This window comes from Lottia gigantea, assembly GCF_000327385.1.
Source record: "Lottia gigantea unplaced genomic scaffold LOTGIsca_249, whole genome shotgun sequence".
Taxonomy (NCBI): Eukaryota; Metazoa; Mollusca; class Gastropoda; family Lottiidae; genus Lottia; species Lottia gigantea.
In genome coordinates, this window is record NW_008708745.1 from 6693 (window position 1) to 30222 (window position 23530).

General features: G+C 35.1%; 1 protein-coding gene across 1 annotated transcript; it reads right to left on the reverse strand.

Annotated features, from left to right (window-relative positions):
* Positions 1-17031: 17031 nt before the first annotated feature.
* LOTGIDRAFT_175161 (hypothetical protein) lies at positions 17032-22978 on the reverse strand (the record flags this gene model as incomplete). Its single annotated transcript, XM_009055516.1, has 2 exons — positions 17032-17069; positions 21850-22978. The coding sequence occupies 2 exons, from the start codon at positions 22976-22978 to the stop codon at positions 17032-17034; spliced, it is 1167 nt and encodes a 388-aa protein (XP_009053764.1).
* Positions 22979-23530: the final 552 nt, after the last annotated feature.

Genomic DNA, 23530 nt, shown 5'->3' on the forward strand with positions numbered 1-23530 from the left:
TATATAGGGGATACATAAACGAGTGCTAATGTCATATGGAATTTATGAATTGAGTTTAATATTACACGAGACTTGCCAGGGGAAATATTTAATCTGGCAATGAATTTCATAAATATCATATGATATAAAAAAAAGTTGAAAGATTATTAATCACACAACTTTCAATAAATACATAATTTCCTTTAATAACTTGCACTATTTCTATATAGGACCTTCATGTTGAGGTCCACCTTTCTACAAAGTGTCCTTTCATAAATATATTACATAAGCACGAGTGAAAGATTCTATTTATCACACAATTATCAATAAATGCATAATTATTTTCCTTAAATTCCTCGCACTTTTTTTTATACAAAATGTCCTTGAGCATAACAAAAAAGATCTTGGTAAAAATGTTCATGTGATTATTGAATTGAATCTTTGATCAAAATTATGTTTTGCGGAACAATTTCATTCACTTTACCTTCAATTCTTACCGAGTCGTCAACTTAAAAAAATACTATGTTGTTCAGTTTACGTGGTGCATGAATACATTACCTAATTTGAATAGTAAGTAATCTGTGCTACGAGTTCATATCGTTTTCATGAACCCGCGTTATGAACCTGTGTTATGTACCCGAGAACAGAACTGTTGGTTATAAATAAAATATATCACATAATGTAAAAATATTCGATCATTTACCCAGAGATATTTCCCTATCTCAGTTTGATTTGGCTTGTTGCCTTCTGATTGTAAATTGCTTCTAGGATGCGTCTTGTCTTTTTGTTGTGTTGATTCGTTTCTCAGGTGTTGATATATTTCCAATCCACTTTTATGTTACCAGTTCAGTTCAAGGTGTTCTGTAAGTGTTGAAGTATTATGGCTGGCTTTAGATTTATGTTCAGCAACTCTTACGTTAAGATGTCGTTTTTTTCACCAATGTGTACTCTCAACAGGAACACTCTAAGTGGCAAACACAAACCCTAAGTGTTGTGAACTTGTTGGATTGTGCTTCCCTTCGGCTTTAAGGATATCTTTGAAAGTGGTACTTTTTTGAAAAACCGGCTTGTTTCTGTAGTAATCTTTTGATTTGAGTTGGGTTTTAAAAGCAATGATTTTATGTCAGGGAGGTGTTTCAGGAGAGAGTTCCAGAGATGAAGATGTACATTTTGTTTTTAAGTAATTTCTTGATTTTTTTTTTATGAAAACATGTTTTCAAATATTATTCGTTTCACAAACGTTTCCATCAGCAGTCAAGTCTCAACTGAAATTTATAAAAACAAGATACGGTTGTTGCATTACCATCATCATAGCAACACCCTGTATCAATACAAGAGGCTTTATCAGAGTGGTTACATTGCACCCTATCTTCAACACGACTTTCACACATCAAAGCTGAAAGTAGAAAGGGAAACAATCATGAGATGGGTATACTTATAAACCTCTTATGACGTGATCCTATTGATTTAAAATCCGCGGAATTTTATATATAATATCCCGGGGATTATACTTAAAATCCCGCAGATATTATATACTACATTTAAATCCAAGGCCTTTTATATAATATCCCGGGTAATCAACTCTATAAATATTTACTCCAGAATCCCTTATAAAATATATAGTCTAGCTCAATGGTCGTCGGCTGAATTGACCACTTTTGTAGTTTCGAGTTGCACCCCTTTGCAAGAATATTTTTGGAATTATAAACAAGAGAGATTACGTTCTTCAACTCCAGTGGACACCATTAGGTGCGAATTGTGTTCGATCGGTGCGTTTATATATCTTATATTCGTATTGTTTATTAGGTTTGGTAATAGGACTTGAACCGTTGTCTACATCATCGCTTTTACCATCCAATGGTAAAACCTATTAAGTCAAATTTCGGCAAGCGTGAAATTTTTTCGGTTTTGACTTTTTAAGGTACTGCCGCTATATTTTACTAATGGTTGGATATGCGATTCCTGAATACTAGCAAACTAGATCCAGAGCAGTCCGATGGATCATCAAGACATTTTTCCATGGCGACATCTCGAGATTGTTTTTTCAAACAACTCAGCAAAGGATTCCTTGTCAGTTTATAAGTCAGATAAAACACTTTCCCTTGGGAAATCACTCAGGATGCGGGATTTTAAATATAATAAAAACCCTCTGCCGTGTTATATCCTATACGGATTATATATTCAATGCAAGCAGTATAGTTGGCTAGAGTAACAATCTAGATAAACCTATATCATACTCTATAGCAAGCTAGAGTAACAATCTAGATAAACTTATATCCTACTCTATAGCAAGCTAGAGAAACAATCTAGATAAATCTATATCCTACTCTATAGCAAGCTAGAGTAAAAATCTAGATAAACCTATATCACACTCTATAGCAAGCTAGAGTAACAATCTAGATAAACCTATATCCTACTCTATAGCAAGCTAGAGTAACAATCTAGATAAACCTATATCATACTCTATAGCAAGCTAGAGTAACAATCTAGATAAACCTATATCCTACTCTATAGCAAGCTAGAGTAACAATCTAGATAAACCTATATCATACTCTATAGCAAGCTAGAGTAAAAATCTAGATAAACCTATATCATACTCTATAGCAAGCTAGAGTAAAAATCTAGATAAACCTATATCATACTCTATAGCAAGCTAGAGTAACAATCTAGAATAACTTATATCATGAGAATTAGCAAGCTAGAGTAACAATCTAGATAAACCTATATCATACTCTATAGCAAGCTAGAGTTACAATCTAGAATAACTTATATCATGAGAATTAGCAAGCTAGAGTAACAATCAGTATGAATATATAGGAGAACTTACATTTTTCTGCGATGTACAATTCAGTTCCATGATCAATAATGTAACCCCCTGACCAACTTGATTTGTTAGACACAAAACATATCTGATTTTGTTTGTTGTAAAAAAATGAATAACAAGCAAACGATGTTTCCAATAAACATATTATGAGACAGTCATTTCGTGTTGGCACATGTTCATGTCTATTTTCACTTGAATAAAGTTTATCTCTTTCTTTTAACTCAAACAATAATTCTGCGCCGTCCAGAAAACATCTTGGTACAATCAAGAAGCAAAACACGATTTTGACAATGATCTCAAGTCTCATTGTTCTTGTTAACCAGCCAGAGATTGAATATCTTATCGATACACAAAAACTGAAGAGTGATAGGCAGCGTTCACTTCCAACGCAAGACAGTTCGTCATAATCGATTCACTTGGACTGAAAAACCACAGTCAAACTAGCTGCTCAAGCAAAAATCAGACGGAATTGAATTATTAAACATTATAACAAGGAATTGGTACAGTTTGGTACTTGACAGTTATTATCACGTTAACAGTAGCTCAACTTGATGTGTTTGGGCCCGAGGGACATAAGTGAGTTGGGGCCCCTCCTCTGGAAATTTTGGTCTCCTACATGTTGATGGAAGATTTACAGATTTTCTGTCTGTAATTAATGCATGTATATTTTTTTTCATATTTATTGAGGGAATTCATTAAGGATTGAAGCCCTTGGATTTGGTTCAACCAGTCCCTGTAGTAGTTGAGCCACTGTATCTAAATTTAGCTAATCAAACAGAACATATGGAATACAAATATAAAGTCTAATATCGATATACCTGCTATAAATATCAATCATTGATTCAATACAACGTTTCAACAATTTACACCTGTCATCACCAGGTGAAAATGATTGCTGATAGTTGAAACGTTGTGTAAAATAAAACCCAGAAGTAGTATACATGTACCATACAATTGTGTTTGGTTATTTAATGTGATCTCTACCCCTAAATATCACATTATTGTAGATCAATAGGATTGAAGACCCATTAGAAACAGATCACTGCTTGTGACTTGACGTTTCCCTAGTTAAAGCACCATCTCACCATTTTTGATTCAGTGAGACAGTATCTATAGGAAGCTGTTAGAAAACTACTGTACCGATTGAAGAAAAAAAGCCTTTCTGTAGAGAAATGTGTCTCTTAAGTTTAATAAAAGGTTAAACCAACCACCAAGACTAGGTCAAACTGCCTAATTCAATTATTAATGCTCTCCGTTTTTAATTAACCCTTTTAAAACAAATTCAGTCTGATAAAGTAGATACATTGATGTAAATAGAATATTTTACCAATATTTTCATGTATAATTGGCGAGGTTTTTAATAATGAAACTATTTAACAAATAAAGCGGAATGCCCCTTTAGTCTGTTGTAGTCTCTTTTGTCTCAATAAAATTTTTAGCTAAATTGACTTTGCGACTATCGATGAATTCAGTTCAATCCGTGTTGTTTTTCAGATATGTATAATTTATAGGGTTAGCAGACAAAATAAGAAAGAGTCTGTAGTCAGTAGTCAGTAGACCATAAAGTATTAGTTCGTTTAAGTCAATCTATATCAATAGATTTCATCTTTGCTCGTTATTCTCTATTATTCTCTATTATATGCAATTAGAAAATAATGATATGATTAAGGATACATGATAATTCACCAGAAACACCAATTAATCAAATAGATTTGAATTTGACACTAAAAAATAAGGAAACCCATCTTTAAACCTATTATGCCCTTATTATTTTTAAATTATAATTAGTCTGCGATATCAGAAAATGACTGGCCATATACCTACCAACCAACCAACCACTTGGAAGCAGACGTTAACTTGCCATCTACCACCCGCCAATCACTTGGAAGCGGATGTTAACTTGTCATCTACCAACCAAACAACCAACCAACCAACCAACCAAGCAACCACTTGGAAGCGGATGCTAACTTGTCATCTACCAACCAACCAACCACTTGGAAGCGGATGTTGACTTGTCATGTACCAACCAACCAACCACTTGGAAGCGGATGTTAACTTGTCATCTACCAACCAACCAACCACTTGGAAGCGGATGTTACTCTTGTCATATACTAACCAACCAACCACTTGGAAGCGGATGTTAGCTTGTCATATACCAACCAACCTATGAACCTACCACTTGTAAGCAGGCGTTTACTTGTCATCAACCACTCACCGACCACTTGGAAGCGGATGTTAACTTGTCATTTACCAACTAACCAATCACTTGGAAGCGGATGTTAACTTGTCATATACCAACCAACCAACCACTTGGAAGCAGATGTTAACTTGTCATCTACCAACCAACCAACCACTTGGAAGCGGATGTTAACTTGTCATCAACCAACCAACCAACCACTTGGAAGCGGATGTTAACTTGTCATCTACCAACCAACCAACCAATTGGAAGCGGATGTTACTCTTGTCATATACTAACCAACCAACCACTTGGAAGCGGATGTTAGCTTGTCATATACCAACCAACCTATGAACCTACCACTTGTAAGCAGGCGTTTACTTGTCATCAACCACTCATCGACCACTTGGAAGCGGATGTTTACTTGTCATTTACCAACCAACCAATCACTTGGAAGCGGATGTTAACTTGTCATATACCAACCAACCAACCACTTGGAAGCGGATGTTAACTTGTCATATACCAACCAAGCTATGAACCTACCACCTGGAAGCAGGCGTTTACTTGTCATCAACCTCTCACCAACCACTTGGAAGCGGATGTTAACTTGTCATCTGCCAACCAACCAACCACTTGGAAGCGGATGTTAACTTGCCCTACCACCCGCCAATCACGTGGAAGCGGATGTTGACTTGTCATGTACCAACCAACCCATCAATCACGTGGGAGCGGATGTTAACTTTCCATCTACCACTCTCCTCATCCACTTGGAAGCAGATGCTAACTTGTCATATACCAACCAACCAACCACTTGGACGCGGATGTTAACTTGTCATATACCAACCAACCTACCACTTGGAAGCAGGCGTTTACTTGTCATCAACCACTCACCAACCACTTGGAAGCGGATGTTAACTTGTCATATACCACAAACCAACCACTTGGATGCGACCGTTAACTTGTCATCAACCACTCACCAACCACTTGGAAGCAGATGTTAACTTGTCATCTACCTACAAACCAACCACTTGGAAGCGGGTCTTAACTTGTCATCAACCACTCACCAACCACTTGGAAGCAGATGTTAACTTGTCATCTACCTACAAACCAACCACTTGGAAGCGGGTCTTAACTTGTCATCAACCACTAACCAACCACTTGGAATCAGATGTTAACTTGTCATCTACCTACAAACCAACCACTTGGAAGCGGGTTTTAACTTGTCATCAACCACTCACCAACCCCTTGGAAGCAGATGTTAACTTGTCATATACCAACCAACCAACCACTTGGAAGCGGATGTTAACTAGTCATCAACCACTCACCAACCACTTGGAAGTGGGTATTAACTTGTCATATACCTACAAACCAACCACCTACAAACTACCCCTACCTTCCATAGTTTGTAACCTAAAGAGCCAAGTTGTTGGCAGAAAAATGGGACCCCAGTTAACAAACTAAAACAATAATTGAAATTGTAAACCCACGAATCTGTAAATTATATATTATATTGTATATCGTCTCATATTTTCAATGTTTCAATAAAAAGTTTAGTGAAAATATGTGACTAACAATATTGTGTTCAACATATATAATATATACAGTCATTAAATTTAAATAATATCGTTCGAATAAAATGTATAGCTAAAATATGTGACTAACGATGTATTTGTTTTCCACACCATCTATTAGATATACAGTAAACAAAAAGAGTCATCCAGGCGTAAATATATTTTTTCATATATAGTGTATCATTCCGACGATGAGTTCAAAATTTAAATATCTTGACATTGTCAAGATGCTTTACCACTCATAACCTTTATGATGTAATTTAAACCAAATACTAACGATCCAAACCGATCAAACTATTATTACTATTATGATCCAATATAATAGCCTGGTAGATGAGCTGGGAGCTGCGGTAAAATTCCCAAGGGAATGGTTTCGCTTTATACACGCCTAGTAGACTTCCCAGAAAAAAGTCCCAAATTGCAGCAGTAAATCCCCCCCCCCTCTCCTCGGCAATCCCTATAGTCTTCCAATTCCTCTCATGTTAAGAATCACTGCGTGGCACTATAAATTGTGAATGCATTACATTAAGAATGCTTTACATTATGAACGCTTTACATTTTGAACTCGTTGCATTATATAAGCGTTACATTATAAGACGTTGCAATATGAATGCTTTACATTTGAACAAGTTGCATTATCAATGTGCTACATTAGAAATGTTGTACATTAGGAATATGTTACATTCTGCCCACGTTACATGATGAAAACTTTCCATTATGTTACAATATGATTTCGTAACGCCATAAATTTGTCAAGTAAAAGACGTTTAATACGTTTTGTAATGAAATGTCACTGGCTTAACGTACCCTTACGTCACATTTTAGCAGCTATTGTTATTATCATTATTATTGATAGTCACATTATGCATTGGTACAATTAAAGAGAAAAAGATATCATTATTTCTAAGGTAATGGGTCAAAATATATATGAAGAATCCTGAAATGAAAAGTGTTATCGTTTTTCTGAACCACCAGATATATTTAAGAAGATGTGAAAAGTACATGGGACGCTTGATTTAATGCTTTTACATTCGACTCCTTACCTTACCTTAACAGGACAAAGAAAACACTTGTTTGTCCAATTATCTTTCATTCCAAAATAAGAATGACGAATTATATTACCTTTCCAAACTCTCATAGAGGTATCAAGGCGTTAATCTATCATATTAAGCAATATCAATGTCAAAACTCAACCCCTAACGGCAGGATGTAAGGTTAAGGGACACAATTTCAAGATTTTAGCGTACAGTTTTCACAAATGTAAGCAGAAGGAAATTCGACCTAAGAAAAAGTGCTAATATCCCTTCAGCAGATTTTCAGCTTGCAAAATCGAATGAATATTTGACTGTATATTTGAGAATTTGCAAATAAAAATAAAATATTAATGTGCCATATTTGCAATTAGTACTTTTTCTTTAAATTTCACGTGTTGAACATTTTTGTGAAATATTGAAATAAAAAAAAGTTTGATATCTGCTGGTATAAAATATTGTTTGCAGTATTTGCGGCAACATCTGTCCAGTAGGAGGCTTTGTATTTACTATAAATCTGCGACCAAATCTAGTATTCGACAGTGTATCAGCAAGTCTTGAAATTGCTAACGTTATAACCATGAACAACCTATTATCTTCGTCACAGAAATAATCCTTATTGATGCCCGTAAGTATTTAATTTTATTTTCTAATGTGGTAAACGTTATTTGTCAATTAAATTTTAAGTCAAGTTTTCTAGATCTGGATTAAACTTCTGTCAGCTTTTTACCGATAAACGAGACTGAGACTGAGTTCGAAGCACACTTTGCAATTTGAAAGCTTTGAAACTAATACGACGCCTAAAAACATCTTCAGCTATCTTTAAGCGTTAAAGGTTATTCAACATATACTATTTGTATGACATTAATTTATTCGAAGGTGACATTCCCTTCTTCCCCTTATTTTTCAACTTGAAATCCACCCAAAGCTGACAATTTAATAGCAATCCTCCATATTCAATATGGTTCTAGTTACACAAGGTTTCCGTATGATGAGTGATCAGTCAATTCTGTTGTGAGTTTTCGTAAATATCGCGTAATGGCTTACTGCGAGAAAATTTTAATGTTCATAGTAAACCTGATTCGGTGCTATAAATATTTAAAAGGGGTGATTGTTGATAAATCTTATGTCAGAGTGACATTATGTGTTCTAAAGCTATTCAGTCATTGAGGCATAAAATGTTTTAGGTTGGACACAATTCTTTTAAACACTAGGTCAGATAGGCACAGGTAATTAAGGCCCAGTTAGTTTGGAACATTGATATTAGAGTACCTAAATAAATATGCGCCTAATTTAAAATTTGCCTAATTAAACTGTGCCTAAATGGCCTGTGCCTATCTGACCTAGCTGAAATTGTGCTTTAAGTACTACTTGTAAATATTTGTGCCTAAGTGATAATGAACCGTTCTTTGAGAGAGTCACTAACGATATTCGTTATGATACCTATCTCAGTGAAACTGAAATGCTATGACTTGAACTCAGTGGAGGCACCAGACCCCCATTGAGTCCGCCTGTTCACTATCTGTAACACCAGCCGGGGTACAAATAGTGGACAGATTGACTCAATTAGGGGACAACTGTCAAGACTGAATTCAAAATGCACAACTCTATGGAGGCGCCAAAATCACGAGTCTCTCAAGTAATATATTAAGGGGTTCTACCAAGAAAATTGTCGAAATATTGAATTGATTTTGCGCATTCTGACACATATCTTGGAGCAAAAACGTACAAATTTTTAAAAAATAAAGTGGGGGTTAAGCATAATATCTATGATTGCATGAACGACAGACATCCAACAGAAGTTTGAAATGATGCACAATGAAGGCACAAACTTCCCCGGTACACATAAAAAAATTACAAAAAAAAAAATTACAATCCCTCGTAAGATTATCTATTTTCATTTACATTTCAGAATGCAATTACATATATACAAATGATAAATATTTAGATCCTACTGCATTTGAAAGATCAACCTTGGAGGAGGACCAGAGTGGTTGTGATCAACGTTGTAATACCAACGCCCGATGTACAGGCGCATTTTTCGCTCCAGAACCAGTCAATATTTGTTATCTGTATGAAATTCCTCTCATTTCCTTATCTCAAGATGTAGATGTGACCCAATGTGAAGACAGTTGCAACCAGATGAACGAATGCATAACATGGGGTTTGGGTGGACGTTTTCAGAGATGTCTTCTTTTTAACGTTAACCTGGCCAACTTACCCAGTAATGTCGGTCAAAGAAATGCTGATGGAGAAACCATAGCAGAAAAACAATGTTCTTAAATAAGAATTATTTATAACCATAAACATTTGTTATTACTTTTGTTGTATCAAAATGAGAACACTGCAGCGCGAACACGATATCTGACATATTTGCCGTCCCTTCCGTTAGAGGCACCTTACTATTGGTACGGTATTTTTTGTGGCAAGTTAAGATACTATTTGAAGGTAACCAATCATTTTATTTCAATCTGATATTGGCCTGAAAATGAACATGCTATAATGTACATCAATGTACATTCAAAATAAAACAACTGCAGTCTATTTGGTTTAGAGGAAGAACAAATTATAGTCATTGAAACTATGCAAATCGGCTTTGTATTGAATCTATTGTCGCAAACAGTCCGCCGAGATACATGCTTATATTTGCCGACTTTTTGCGCAGAGACAAAATACCGTGATGCCTTGTGATCATCGCAGAAAACGGAATATATTCTGCGTACATCATTGCGAAGCATTGAGATCGTCTACCTTTTCCATCGCCAATGGTTCGCAAACAATCTCAGAGCCCATTGGGAATTGAGGCTTTAAAGACAAAAAAAAAAAAACAAAAACAAAAACAACTACATCCACAGGCTTCGCGTTATTCTGACACAGAGCTTAACAGTTTTGATTTCCCGCTAAAAACTGTTCTACAAAGTATCGTGACAGTGACGTTTTTTCATACCATAATTAGCCTTTGTATGTGTATTCGGGACACCTTTGACTTCTATTTGGGGCATTCCAATTCTTTATCCGATTTCTGTGGTTCCTGCAATTCCAGAAAGATTTAACCGGAAATGACGCAGATCCCTAAAGAGAAATCATAACCAACCAACACAGGCCACAATAACGTAATAATATATGTTATCTCCCTTTACAGAATGGCGGCATTTCTAACTAAAAATTGCTAACCACCTACAGAGTTTACAGACAAAGAGCTGGGCGCTCGGAATAACTTTCCTAACCAAAAATTACAGATATCCGCCGCTTTCTAGAAACAACCGTTTTCTCTATACAGGTTAAACATCTGGTCTTGAAAACATTTGCCTAAATATGACGTCATATACAAATATTCATTAACCTACAGTTTTCAACAAGTTGAAGGGAACTAACTCCAGCAAATAATCATTATCGTTTGGACCACAAAAGACTTACGATTAAAGGGACTCTTACTCGGTTTTCAAATGTCGATAAAACATCACACAACAAAACTGAATATACCATTGGATAGATCTCATCGAGAGCTATAAAATTTGTTCAGGTCACGATATACGATATACTATTCATAGTTTCAACCAGAAAAAATAAAAATTCAAAAATCGGCTTTTTAAATATTTTTTAGTAATCGATAGTGGATTCCATAGACATCAAAATTAAACACATCGGAGTATCCCTTGATATATATTATAAGATATTCCAAAAGATTTTTTTTTCAAATATCTTCTTCCGGAAGTTGAAGTTTGCAAGGGAATCGCGTCAAAACCGGAGCGATATCGAAATTTTGAAAAAATGTCTGTCAACCTGTAATTCAATCACAATAAAATTGTAAACGTTAAAAAAAACGCAAAAAATTAAAGTGGTATTCCGCTTTATTGTAAAAAGTTTTCATAAAAACGTCGTTGATTATACCTGAAAATATTTCTAACGTATGTTATTTATATCTATGTATCTTCTTGATCAAACTGAATTTGTTTTGAAATGGTTAATTAAAAACAGAGAGTACTTATTGTTAATTAAGCAGTTTGACCAGTATTGGTGTTTGGATTTATAATGGCTCGATATCATTATACAGATAACAGTATATATTAAGTAGGCCAATATATACTGTTTGCGTAATCCAACAAAGTGTTAGGCAGCTCTAAACTTTTTTGGCTACGCAAAATATGTCAATTTGATTGCCTGCTTACAATATGATCGCTGATGGTAGAGCAGCTGGCTGGTGAATCTCTACGCGAGCCTCTTTCCTGTTGTTAACTCACTCAGGCTCAATTATCTCCTGCTCCCATTGACTCCTTCAAAATGAAGTTTTAACAAAACAATCGACATTTTTGTTAAAGGGGGTGGAGGTTATAATTACGGGAGGTGGGATTAGTTAGAAACTACCCCCCCCCCCCCCCCTCCCACCAGAAACAATAAAAAACAAAAAAATATTGTGCTTACAATACTATTTCTATATTTATCAATATGCGTAAGACTCTCGACTCTCAACGTGGCCCTTAACAATAGTTTGTGACCTAAAGAGCTAAGTTGTTGGCAGATAAATGATAGGACCTCAGTTAACAAACTAAAACAATAAATTGAAACTGAATTGAAATTGAAACCACGAATCTGTAAATAGGATAATATATTGTATATCGTCTCATCAAAAAGAGATTGGTTGGATTAGGGGCATGTGTATAGGTCTAGCTAGATGGGACCAAGTTAACAAATAATAAAAATAATTCAAAAGAGACATATTAGGAATTTATATTTTGGATATTAAATTTCATTCTTAATATTTTCTATCGTCTCAATCAAAAGTGAATGAAATATGTGAATATATATATATATATGATATGGAAAAAATACATCATTATCACATATTTTAGCTTTAATTTTTTATTATATATACATGTATATACAGTAATTACAAATAATTGGTGTGATTTATCAAAGCGTAAATATATAACATGAATATATTCTATACAGTGCATCATTCAGACGTTCCGTTAATAGCCTACTCCCAATTCTACAATGCTCGAAGTAATAGCTTTCCTCATAACCTCTATGGTGTAAAGTAAAACCCAAGTACTAACGATTCGAACCGATAAAAACAATATTATATTCACAAATATATTCCAAGGATTCCAGGCTTAGACAATATCACCACTTTCCAACAATTATTAACGGGATAGATGGGCCATTTTTGACCAATCATACTTTATTCTCAGAAATGGGAATTTTTCGCCAAACCAATCAGTAATAGTAACTTCTGAAGATTATTTAAATATAAATTCAACCCCCATAATGGCGCAGATGCCCCTTTAATGTAACTATAACAAATATATACACTGAAAATATGGCAACTCAATTAGAATATCTACATTATATACAACCTACTGAAGACACAATTCCAAACGTTTGAAATATGTTGTTAAAATGTTACGTTTTGTGAAAGAAACTTAATTGCAAAATAATTTGATGAAAAGTGGTAATTTATCAGAATTTTTTTTAAAGTTCAATAACATTATGAACAGTTTGGAATGTAGTAGAGGTGTCAGGACAGTCAGTACTAAATATTAAAACAGAGGATTTGATATGTGAAGGAGATATTAATCTGTTTCGTGCATCAAAACATTGAATTTGTTCTCTAGATTTTGGCGTATACTTTACATTATGAATACGTTACATTGTATACAGCTTACATCATACAGAGTTGGCTCAACAAAATATTTCGTTCAAATATGTGACTAACGATGCATGGAGTTGTTTACCATATCATCTATAATATATACAATAATTAAATTTAATTAATAAGATTTCTTACTGCTCAGCTTAGCTAGAGCAGCAAATATTTTTATTTATTCCTGTCAAACTATTTATTAGCTGCTCATTATAATATTGTCTGTGTTGCGGAATGTTTATCCAACATCCGACCTCGTAAACATCCAAGAGAAACGGATTCCTCAGTTTACGTTTTGTCTACAAGCCATTCTATTTTCCAATTACCTCTTTATATTTATTTTCAAATTACAGTTCATCGAATAACATAAACACTTCCGTACAAGCAAGACCATTCCATTGATCAAAATCTCGTTCAAAACATGGCAAAATCGAACGTAAAATTTTTCTAATGACGAGAATATGGGATTGTTTAAGCAACGGTTAGATGTGAATAAACATCGTACCGTTGCTAAAGGAACATGATGGTAACCATACGCAAAAAGTTGCCAAGATAAAAAAAAGTTTGATATCATTCAGTGATCTGCTGGTATAAAATATTGATTGGCAGTATTTGAGGCAATATCTGTCCAGTAAGAGGCTTTGCTTTTACTATAAATCTGCGATCAAATCCAGCATTCGACAGTGTATCAACAAGTCTCTATAAAGTTAGAATCATGAATAACCTTTTATGCTCCGTACTGTTGATATCCGCAACAACATTAATTCTCATTGATGCCCGTAAGTATTCATTCTCATTTTCTTAGGTGGTAAATGTTTTTGAGGCTTTCTCCTTTAAAAGTTTTCTAGATCTAGATGAAATGTATATCAGCTTTTTATTGATTGACGAGTCTGAGTTCGAAGTACATTATTACATTCTAAATACGATGCCTAAACACATCCTCATCTATTTGAGTTTTAAAGGTTATTCGACATGTACTATGTGTATGATATTACTTTATTCGAAGGTGACATTTCCTTCTTCCTGTTAACAATCCACCTATTTGAGATACAATTTAAAATCCACCCAAAGGTGACAATCTAAGAGCAATCCTCCATATTGAATAAGGTTATAGTTACATTCATTTTGTTTGTTTTTTGGAGACCACCATTTAATTTTTGTCAGACGTCGGAAACAGTTAAGACATGTGACGGTAATTTGAAATAATGCCTAATGAAGCCACAAATATCCCCGGGACAATAACGAAAATTAAAAAACTTACAACCCAATATTTATATTTCAGAATGCACTTACACATATACAAATGATAAATACATAAGTCCGAGTTCCTTTGAACCTTCAGTCGTGGGCCTGGACCAGAGTGAATGTGATCAACGGTGCAATAACAACGCCCGATGTACAGGTGCATTTTTCACCCCACACCCAATCAATAGATGTTATCTATATGAAGCTCCACTCATTTCCTTATTTCAAGATTTAGATCAGAGCCAATGTGAAGAAACGTGTACACAGATGAATCAATGTGTTATGTGGAGTTTTGGCGGAAATTATAACCAATGTTATATTTTTAACGTTACCCTGGCTAACTTACCTAGCATTTTCAATGTATTAGACTTTGACGGAGATGTCATAGCAGACAAAGTCTGTACATAAATAAAACATGTTTATTATCATAAATGTTTGTTATTACTTGAAGTACAAAATACTTTCTGATATTTGAGTCTCAAAGTTCACGGTTGAGTTATTGTCATAAAATATCCATTGCCAAGCAGCTATTTTAGTTCTCAGAAGACGAATGAAAAGAATTTCTTCTTTAATCTTTACGCCTGATCAGAATATTCATATTTATTTGAAATGTCATGCGAATCAATGAGTTGGCAAGTACGACTACACCAATGAATGAGGTCCCCTTCCGTTTCGCCATTACCTTAAAAATCCCACCTGAAAACATTGAAAATTGCTGAAAGTTGATCGGAAGCGAAAGAATGCTATGAAATACCTTGTGAACATTAAGGAAACTTGGTAACCTTCTGTCAAGAGGGTTGATGCCAAACTCGAACTTTCAACAAAGGAAGATGATATATGTGTCACATCTTACTGGTAGAACTATTTTTTGCGTTTTTAAGGCAACCATGGAGCCGCGGTGTCTCAGTGAGTTAGACGCTTGCTCGCTAACCTGAAGGTCCAGGGTTCAATCCTGGTATAAGTCGAAATAATACCTTCGGATTTTTCAACCCGGTTTCCCTCTGGCAGTGATGCAGGTACGAGGGGCTGACATGGAAAAAGCGTCAAGCTGTTCGGGTGGGACAATAAACCGAGACCCCGTGTGCTACAGGCTGTGTACATTAAAGATCCCTCGACAGTTGGAAATCGAAAAAGAGCAGGCTAATGCAGCTGTCCTGGCAAAATTTCCCTCATTGCACCCTGCATGGCGTTGCCCGTCTTCATTAGCCCACACGATGCAGAAAAGTAGGACGTAAAACTCCATTCATTTCATTTCATTTCATTTTTAAGGCAACCAACTTGTTTAAAATTTGTTTTGGGACAATACTCGTATAAGTACGAAGTTCGTAATAATTTTACATTGTGTAAAACTGTAATCTGTAATCGTGGGCTATGTAAGGTTTTTTGCAAATTTTCCTGTGAAAAAAGTTACGAAGGAAACATTTTCGTGCTCTTCGTACACTTATTATATATGATGATAATCCCATCACAAAATGGCCACTGCCCACACGACAAGATCATGATATGAATATTATTTATAATATACCTACCTACCTAAGTCTACCTAAGTGTTTCCAAACGCAGGAGATCAGCTTTCTCTTCTATATTTGGCTCGTTTTCATCATCACTAATTTCATGTTTGTTACTTCCGGTATTACTATATGTATAATTAGTGTTAAAGTCATATATCAGGGGGGTGGTTTTTCCAATATCTGTTCTTAGCTGAAACAACACCGTCAGGTAGGCTATTCCACACTTCAGCTACTCTGTTGGTAAAAGTAATATTTCCTGATGTCAAATCTACTTCTGTTTTTAACTAGTTTGAGCGAATTTCCTCTTGTTGTTGAACTGGTATTACGTGTGAAAAGACCATCAGTTACCCTTCGATCGTATACTTCAGTAACTATTTTATATGTTTCTATCATATCGCTTCTGGTTCTTCTAAATTTTAATGTTGGTAATTTCAGTGTTTTTAGCCGATCTTCGTATGATAGGTCTTTTAGGTTTGGTAACATTTTTGTAGCTCTACTTGGACGTTTTCTATTATCTCAATATCCTTCTTACGGTAGGGGTTCCACACGCTGCTAGCATATTCCAAGTGTGGACGGGCTAATGCTTTAAAAAGTAGGCTGAAGGTTTTATAATCTAGGTACTAGTTCTTCTTATAATTCCAACTATTTGGTTTGCTTTATTGACTTGAGTCTGTATGTGTTTATCAAATCTCAGTTTTGAATCTATAGTCACTCCTACATCTTTCTCGGATTCGACTGTTTGAAGGATAATTTCGGCACCATCGTATGTTGACATTTTATATCGTCCATTTTGTGCAGAGATTGGCTTTGATGGTATTGATAGAACCTTACACTTATCAGGGTGGAAACGCAGCAACCATTTTTCACTCCAATTGAACAGTCCGTTAATGTCGTTCTGGACTATGTTAATATCGTTTTCGTCTTGGATGGTTCTGTATAATTTGGTGTCATCAGCAAACATCAGATTCGGCCCAGGACGGTAGATCGTTAATGAATATTACAAATAGTATAGGTCCAAGCACTGATCCCTGCAGAATACCACTGGTCACATTAAGTTTCCATTAATTTGAACTCTTTGCTGGCGGTCACTAATATATAGAACAATAATAATAATAACCAATATATAATACGACTGCAGACTAAGGACTATTTATATCGTTTAAGAAGTATGCCTGGTTTATGCCCTTGTTTGGGTTTAAAAGCTAACACTCGACTAGGAAATCGAAAATAAGTCACACTCTCAACTCGAATTTTATTTTCTTCACCACATTTCAAGGGTGTACAGAGAAGACAACTTCTTACATAAAGAGTTCCAAAAAAGGGAGATAATTCATGTCAAGAGTTAACACTTTACAGACCGCATTTAGTCTATTTCACAACACACTCCCCCCTATTGACTTAGGAGTCAATACCTAAATATGAAAATGGAAATCAAAAGATGGATTCGAGCTCGACTCAATGGATAAAAGGTATGAGTGCACAATAAACTATTCATAATCTACTGTCTGAACTCTAAACTCGTTACAATACAAAGCAATAACATTGAAATATACAAAATTAAAATACACATTCAGTCTATGGACACAAATATTAATTACAGTCCTGTACTAACTCAACAGGAAACAACTTTTGGATTGGACGGTTCATCTCTATCATTTTACCAAGTTATTAGGAACGCGAATAACTGCTGAACGAACATTATTGTCTCTTCCTACTAAAGTTCGCACTACACGAGCCATACTCCAGTTCATTCGCGGAATCTTGTCTTCGTACACAAGAACTACATCATCATTGCTTATAATAGGACCTTGCTTACTACGATTTCGATGATGCTCACGAAGTTCAGTTAAATACTCGTGTCTCCAACGATTCCAAAAATGTTCTAACACAGTACTCAGATATTTCTTTCGTTTAATATGAACTTGATCACTATCAGTATGAGGAATATCAATAATCAAATTAGGCTCAGAAATAATTCTACGTCCTATCACAAGATGGGATGGAGTTAACGGATTAACACATTCCTCACTAACATATGTAAGAGGTCTAGAATTCACGACTCCTTCAATTTGAATTAACACAGTCAGTAATTCCTCATAATTTAATCTTTTTTAGGCATCTTTTCACTGAACGCACCATGCGCTCGAAGAAACCTCCCCACCAGGGAGAACGCTCAACGTTATAAGACCACTTTATGTTTTTAGAATTGGTAAAGGCACGCAACTCTTCGCTTTTGAAATTCTTGCCATTGTCTGAAATAACAAACGAAGGAATACCACGTCTACCCATGAAACGCTGTAAACTTCTAATAAAAGAAGTAGAACTTGCATCTGGAACTAAGTCTAAATGTATCGCACGGCTGTTAGCACACGTGTATAAAGCTATAAACACTTTGTTCATGTCTTCAGATTTTGAATATATGTCTTTTACAAAAAGGGGACCGGCATAGTCTACACCTATGTTGGAAAATGCAATATCATCCGAAAGTCTAAAGTTTGGAAGAGGAGGATCTTTTGGAACACCATAAGATTTTCCTTCTAGTTTTCTACATAGTACACACTTCTGAATTATCTGTCGCACAACTTGGCGTCCTCTACAAATCCAATTTTTGGAACGAAGCTGGACTAATGTTTCTTGAACACCATTATGGAATACATCGTTATGACACTTCTGAACAACTAATTTTGTAAAGTCATGATTTTCAGGCAGGAACACTGGAAACTTAGTGTCATAAGCTAAGCTCGAATTCTGGATACGACCATTACAGCGTAGGATATTGTCTTTATCTTCTTGAAGATTCAGAGATAATTTTCGTTGTTTGAATTTACTATCATTTGGAATTTGTCATTGAATGTCTCTTATCCAAACACATTCAGCAAAATTTAACTCTTCTTTGGTTAGGGCAGTCCTTTTAACGTCAGTCTTGTCTATATGAGCTTTAATATTACTAATAAATCTTAACACATAAGTTGTCACTCTTATTAATTTATCTATTGAACTATACTTAGAAACAGATATTAATTTTTCAATATTATGTCTGATGTCAATACTAGCAAGACAGGAAGTTGTCTTAGTCTCAGACTCTATCTCAACACTCTTAGGGACAGGCTCTTTAAAATGTAAATCTAATTCTTGGGGATGAGTCAAAAATAGAGGTCCATGCCACCAAATATAATTGTCAGCAAGAGCCTTAGCTTTACTGCCTCTTGAACAAATGTCAGCAGGATTTTCTTTAGTATTGCAGTAAAACCAATTGTCTACAGAAGTCAACTTTCTAATTTCTATTACTCTATTTTGAACAAATTGCTTAAACTCTTTATGAACATTCTTAATCCAACTTAAAGCTACACTAGAATCAGACCAGAAATAAACTGATGTTATATCAAACATATCATTTAAACAATCTACTACACTTTTAGCTAAACAAGCAGATACTAAACACCCTAAAAGTTCTAGTCTAGGAATTGTAGTTTTACTAAGGGGAACTACTCTAGTTTTAGATGCAATAAGATTACTATGAATAAGACCTGAAGGATGTTGACATCTTAAATATACACATGACCCATAAGCTTTTTCTGATGAATCTGAGAATACATGAAGTTGAACTTCAGCATCACTAAGATTGTCACATACACATCTTGGAAAGGAAATCTGATCTACTTCACTCAAACTATTTAAAAGTTCATTCCAATAGTCACAAAACTTGTCATCAACTGGATCATCCCAATCTAGACCTTTCTTACACATTGACTGAAAACCAATCTTGAACAAAACAACTATTGGAGCTATCATACCAACTGGATCATAAAACTTAGCAGTAGTACTCAATATACTTCTCTTGGATATCACAATAAGTTCTGCATTAGACAATACTTTATCAAACTGAAACTGAAACATATCTAATTGACAGTCCCATTTTTGGCCTTGAACAATCAAAACCAGTGTCTTGTAGGAACATACTATAGCCACGATCTTCTTCAGTTATACTAGGAGCTGGAATATTAGTCTCCTCACCTTCAGAAAAAATGTTACTATTTTCAATCAAACTCATTAGTCCTGCAGAGTTGCTCATCCACTTTCTCATGTTAAAACCACCATCAATTAATCTCTCTTAAACTTTTCTACACAAATCAAACGTAGACTGAACATTATTTGATCCTGATGCGAAGTCATCAACATACAAAGACTTTAAAAGGCTTTTTACAAAGTTGGAATCATCTGGATATTTAGAATATAAATGGTGCCGAATGGTAGCATTTAGTATAAAAGGACTCGACGTAACACCAAATACCACACGTTTAAACCTCATAGTCTGGATAACTCGATCTTCACAAAAAGGATTATCTACCCATAAAAATCTATGATAGTCTCTGTGTTCTGGAGCTATGGAAATATTTAGGAAAGTTTTCTGTATATCTCCTATAACAGCAATAGAGTTCATTCTAAACCGAATCAAAATGTCAAATATAAGTGGATTAAAGGAAGGACCTGCATATAAACAGTCGTTCAAGCTAGGCCCACTTTTCTTGGCAGAAGCATCGTAAACTAAACGTAACTTGGTAGTTTCTTTGTCTAATCGTAAGACTTCTCTGTGTGGAAGGTAGTGAATTTGTCCTGGAACACCGATTTCAAGTGGTTCCACCATTTCTATTATGTCTTCACTCATTTGTTCTTGTATAATTCTATTGTATTCTTCCAGGATTTCTGGTTTACTTTTTAGTCGACGTAATAATGAACCAAGACGTCGATGGGACTCTGAGTACCCATCTGGTAATACTGGATGACCTTCTTTAAATGGGAGCTTAACTTCATACTTCTGAGTACATTCACTAAACTTCACTTCTTCAATAAAGTCTGCATACACAGAAGATTCATTTTCTTTGATTCCTATAGTCTCTAAATCCCAGAATTTATGAACTTCATCTTTTAATGGAATTTCTGGACATGATTCTTTAACTGAGTTGATATGAAGTACATGGGTTGAAACAAGATTTACTGAACTCTCTTTATTCAAGGAATAATCAACAACAGGACCTGAGACTATCCACCCTAGTCTGGACAATAATGCAACTGGACCACTAGACTCCCCCCTTCTAATACAACCATTAAAGAAATTCCAATAATAGTCTGCACCTATAAGGATATCAACATCATAATCTTTAACGTCCGAAGGATTGGCTAACTGTATATTCTGTAAATGAGGGTATCTGTTAACAGCAACCTGGATACTCTGGTCACTCACTGGACTACAAATAGAAGGAACACAAAAGGCTTTAACATATATCTGCATACCATCCAAACAGGTAATGGAAAACTGAACTACATCACAAGTTCTCAACCTTGGAGTGTCATCACCAAAAGTCTTAATCAATAAGGTTTCTTGACCAATAGAATTTAATCCCAACTTATTTCTATTCTTCTCAGTTATATAAGTCCTTTGACTGCAATTATCAAACAAAATATTTGACCTCAAACTCTGACTAGACTCAGTAGGATTGCTAACATAAGCGACAGCTGTTTGAAGTAGAACTGAAGTAGAACTATTTACACACATAGTTGAACTGGAACTAGAATTGGTTGTGGGTTTCGGACTACTATTTCTGGTCACTGATTTGGAATTGGTATTATGTTGTCTGTTTGCATCACATATAGCCTTATTATGCCTTGCACCACAATTATAACTCTAGTCAACTCGACAATCTCTCATTACGTGACCGGATCTAAGGCAAATAAAACATTTAGCCTTTTGACGTAGAATTCCTTTTCTAGCAGATTTGTCTGTCACAACTGTACATTCAGCCGATTGATGTTTCTGTCCACAAAATACACAATAAATAGTTCTACTATTTGAATTGTAAGTGTCCTTACTGGCACTGGAATGTAGGGTTGATGCAGTTGTTGGTTGTGGTTTATATCTAAAATCTGGTTTTCTTGAATAACTTGGGCGGCTGGAAGTTGAACTAGAACTGGACGCAGGATTCATTAGGTTGATTCTTTCTCTAGCTTCCAATTCATCTTTTAACAAAGCCAACAACTCATCAATACTCCACTTATCTTTATCACACTTTCTACTAATAATCAATCTAAACTCTTCAGGAACTTTCTTCAAAATTATAGGAACCAATATTGAACCATAACTGTTTGAATCTACACCTAGAGAACCAAGACTCCTTATACTAACTTCAATTGAATCAAAAAGAGATCGAATACGTTTAACATCATTAGAATTAGAAACTGGAGACAAATCAATCAAAGCGTCCATGTAACTAGAAATCATAACCTGTTTATTACCAAAAGGTTCAAGTAATAATTCAACAGCTGAGTCATAGTTCTGTTCAGTCAAAGATAGACCTGCTATACACAATGAGGCTGCACCCTCTAAAAGTCCCTTCAAATAATTAAACTTGTCAACCTTGGAAATACTGTCATTACTATTCACTGCAGCATCAAAACTGTCCCAAAATGATTGCCATGATTTAGGATCACCATTATAAGAAGTCAATGTCAATTTAGGAAGCTTAGCAGTCAATTTAGGATTATTTGGTCTAGGTATAATGTCTATAGCAGGAGCAGGTAAACTATTTGAATGTTCTACCGTAGGCACAATCTGTGGAGGTTTCGGATTAAGACACGACTCAATTCTAAAAATAGTTCTGTTTATAAGTTCACAAAATTCACTTGACTCAGAAATGTCATGCATGATTTCTTCTTCACTTTCAATGAATTCAAGGATCTTCTCATCATGATTTCTAAGGACTGATTTCTTCTCACTCAATGTTGCTTTGAAACCTTCTAAAATCTCTATTTCTCTCGATGAATTTGAAAATTCATCAATTGAATTGTCAGATGATTGTATTGTTCTCTTTACAAATGCCCTGTGGCCACCACGAACTCTTCTCACTTTTGATAAACTAAGCACGCTTTGACCAAGTTCACTCGTTATCACTGAACCGGCAGAATTTTCACTGGATCCCGCTTCTTTGTCTTTAGCACTCATTTTGGAAAGGTAATATTCTTTACTCACAAATGAATCAGATTCACTAGGAATCCGTCTCGTCGGACCAAATGTTTGGGTTTAAAAGCTAACACTCGACTAGGAAATCGAAAATAAGTCACACTCTCAACTCGAATTTTATTTTCTTCACCACATTTCAAGGGTGTACAGAGAAGCCAACTTCTTACATAAAGAGTTCCAAAAAAAGGGAGATAATTCATGTCAAGAGTTAACACTTTACAGACCGCATTTAGTCTATTTCACAACAGCCCTCTTAGTCTGAAACTATACTTTTACAAGAAGTATAGAACGCTACCTTTATGTGTAATGAAACATTGTGTTCAATGATAAATAGAAGTCTATATCTATAACAACTGTTGTTTCTTATTGTGCTGTGATATTTCTAAATGTCTTACAAGGTTTATGAAATGGTTGTTTTATCCCACACATATGGGTTTCGGCTAGGGTAACTGCACTTTTATAATTTTGGGGTACAGGAATCTATGTAAGTGAACCCTTGACTTTTCGCTTGACATTGATCTATCAAATCCTCTC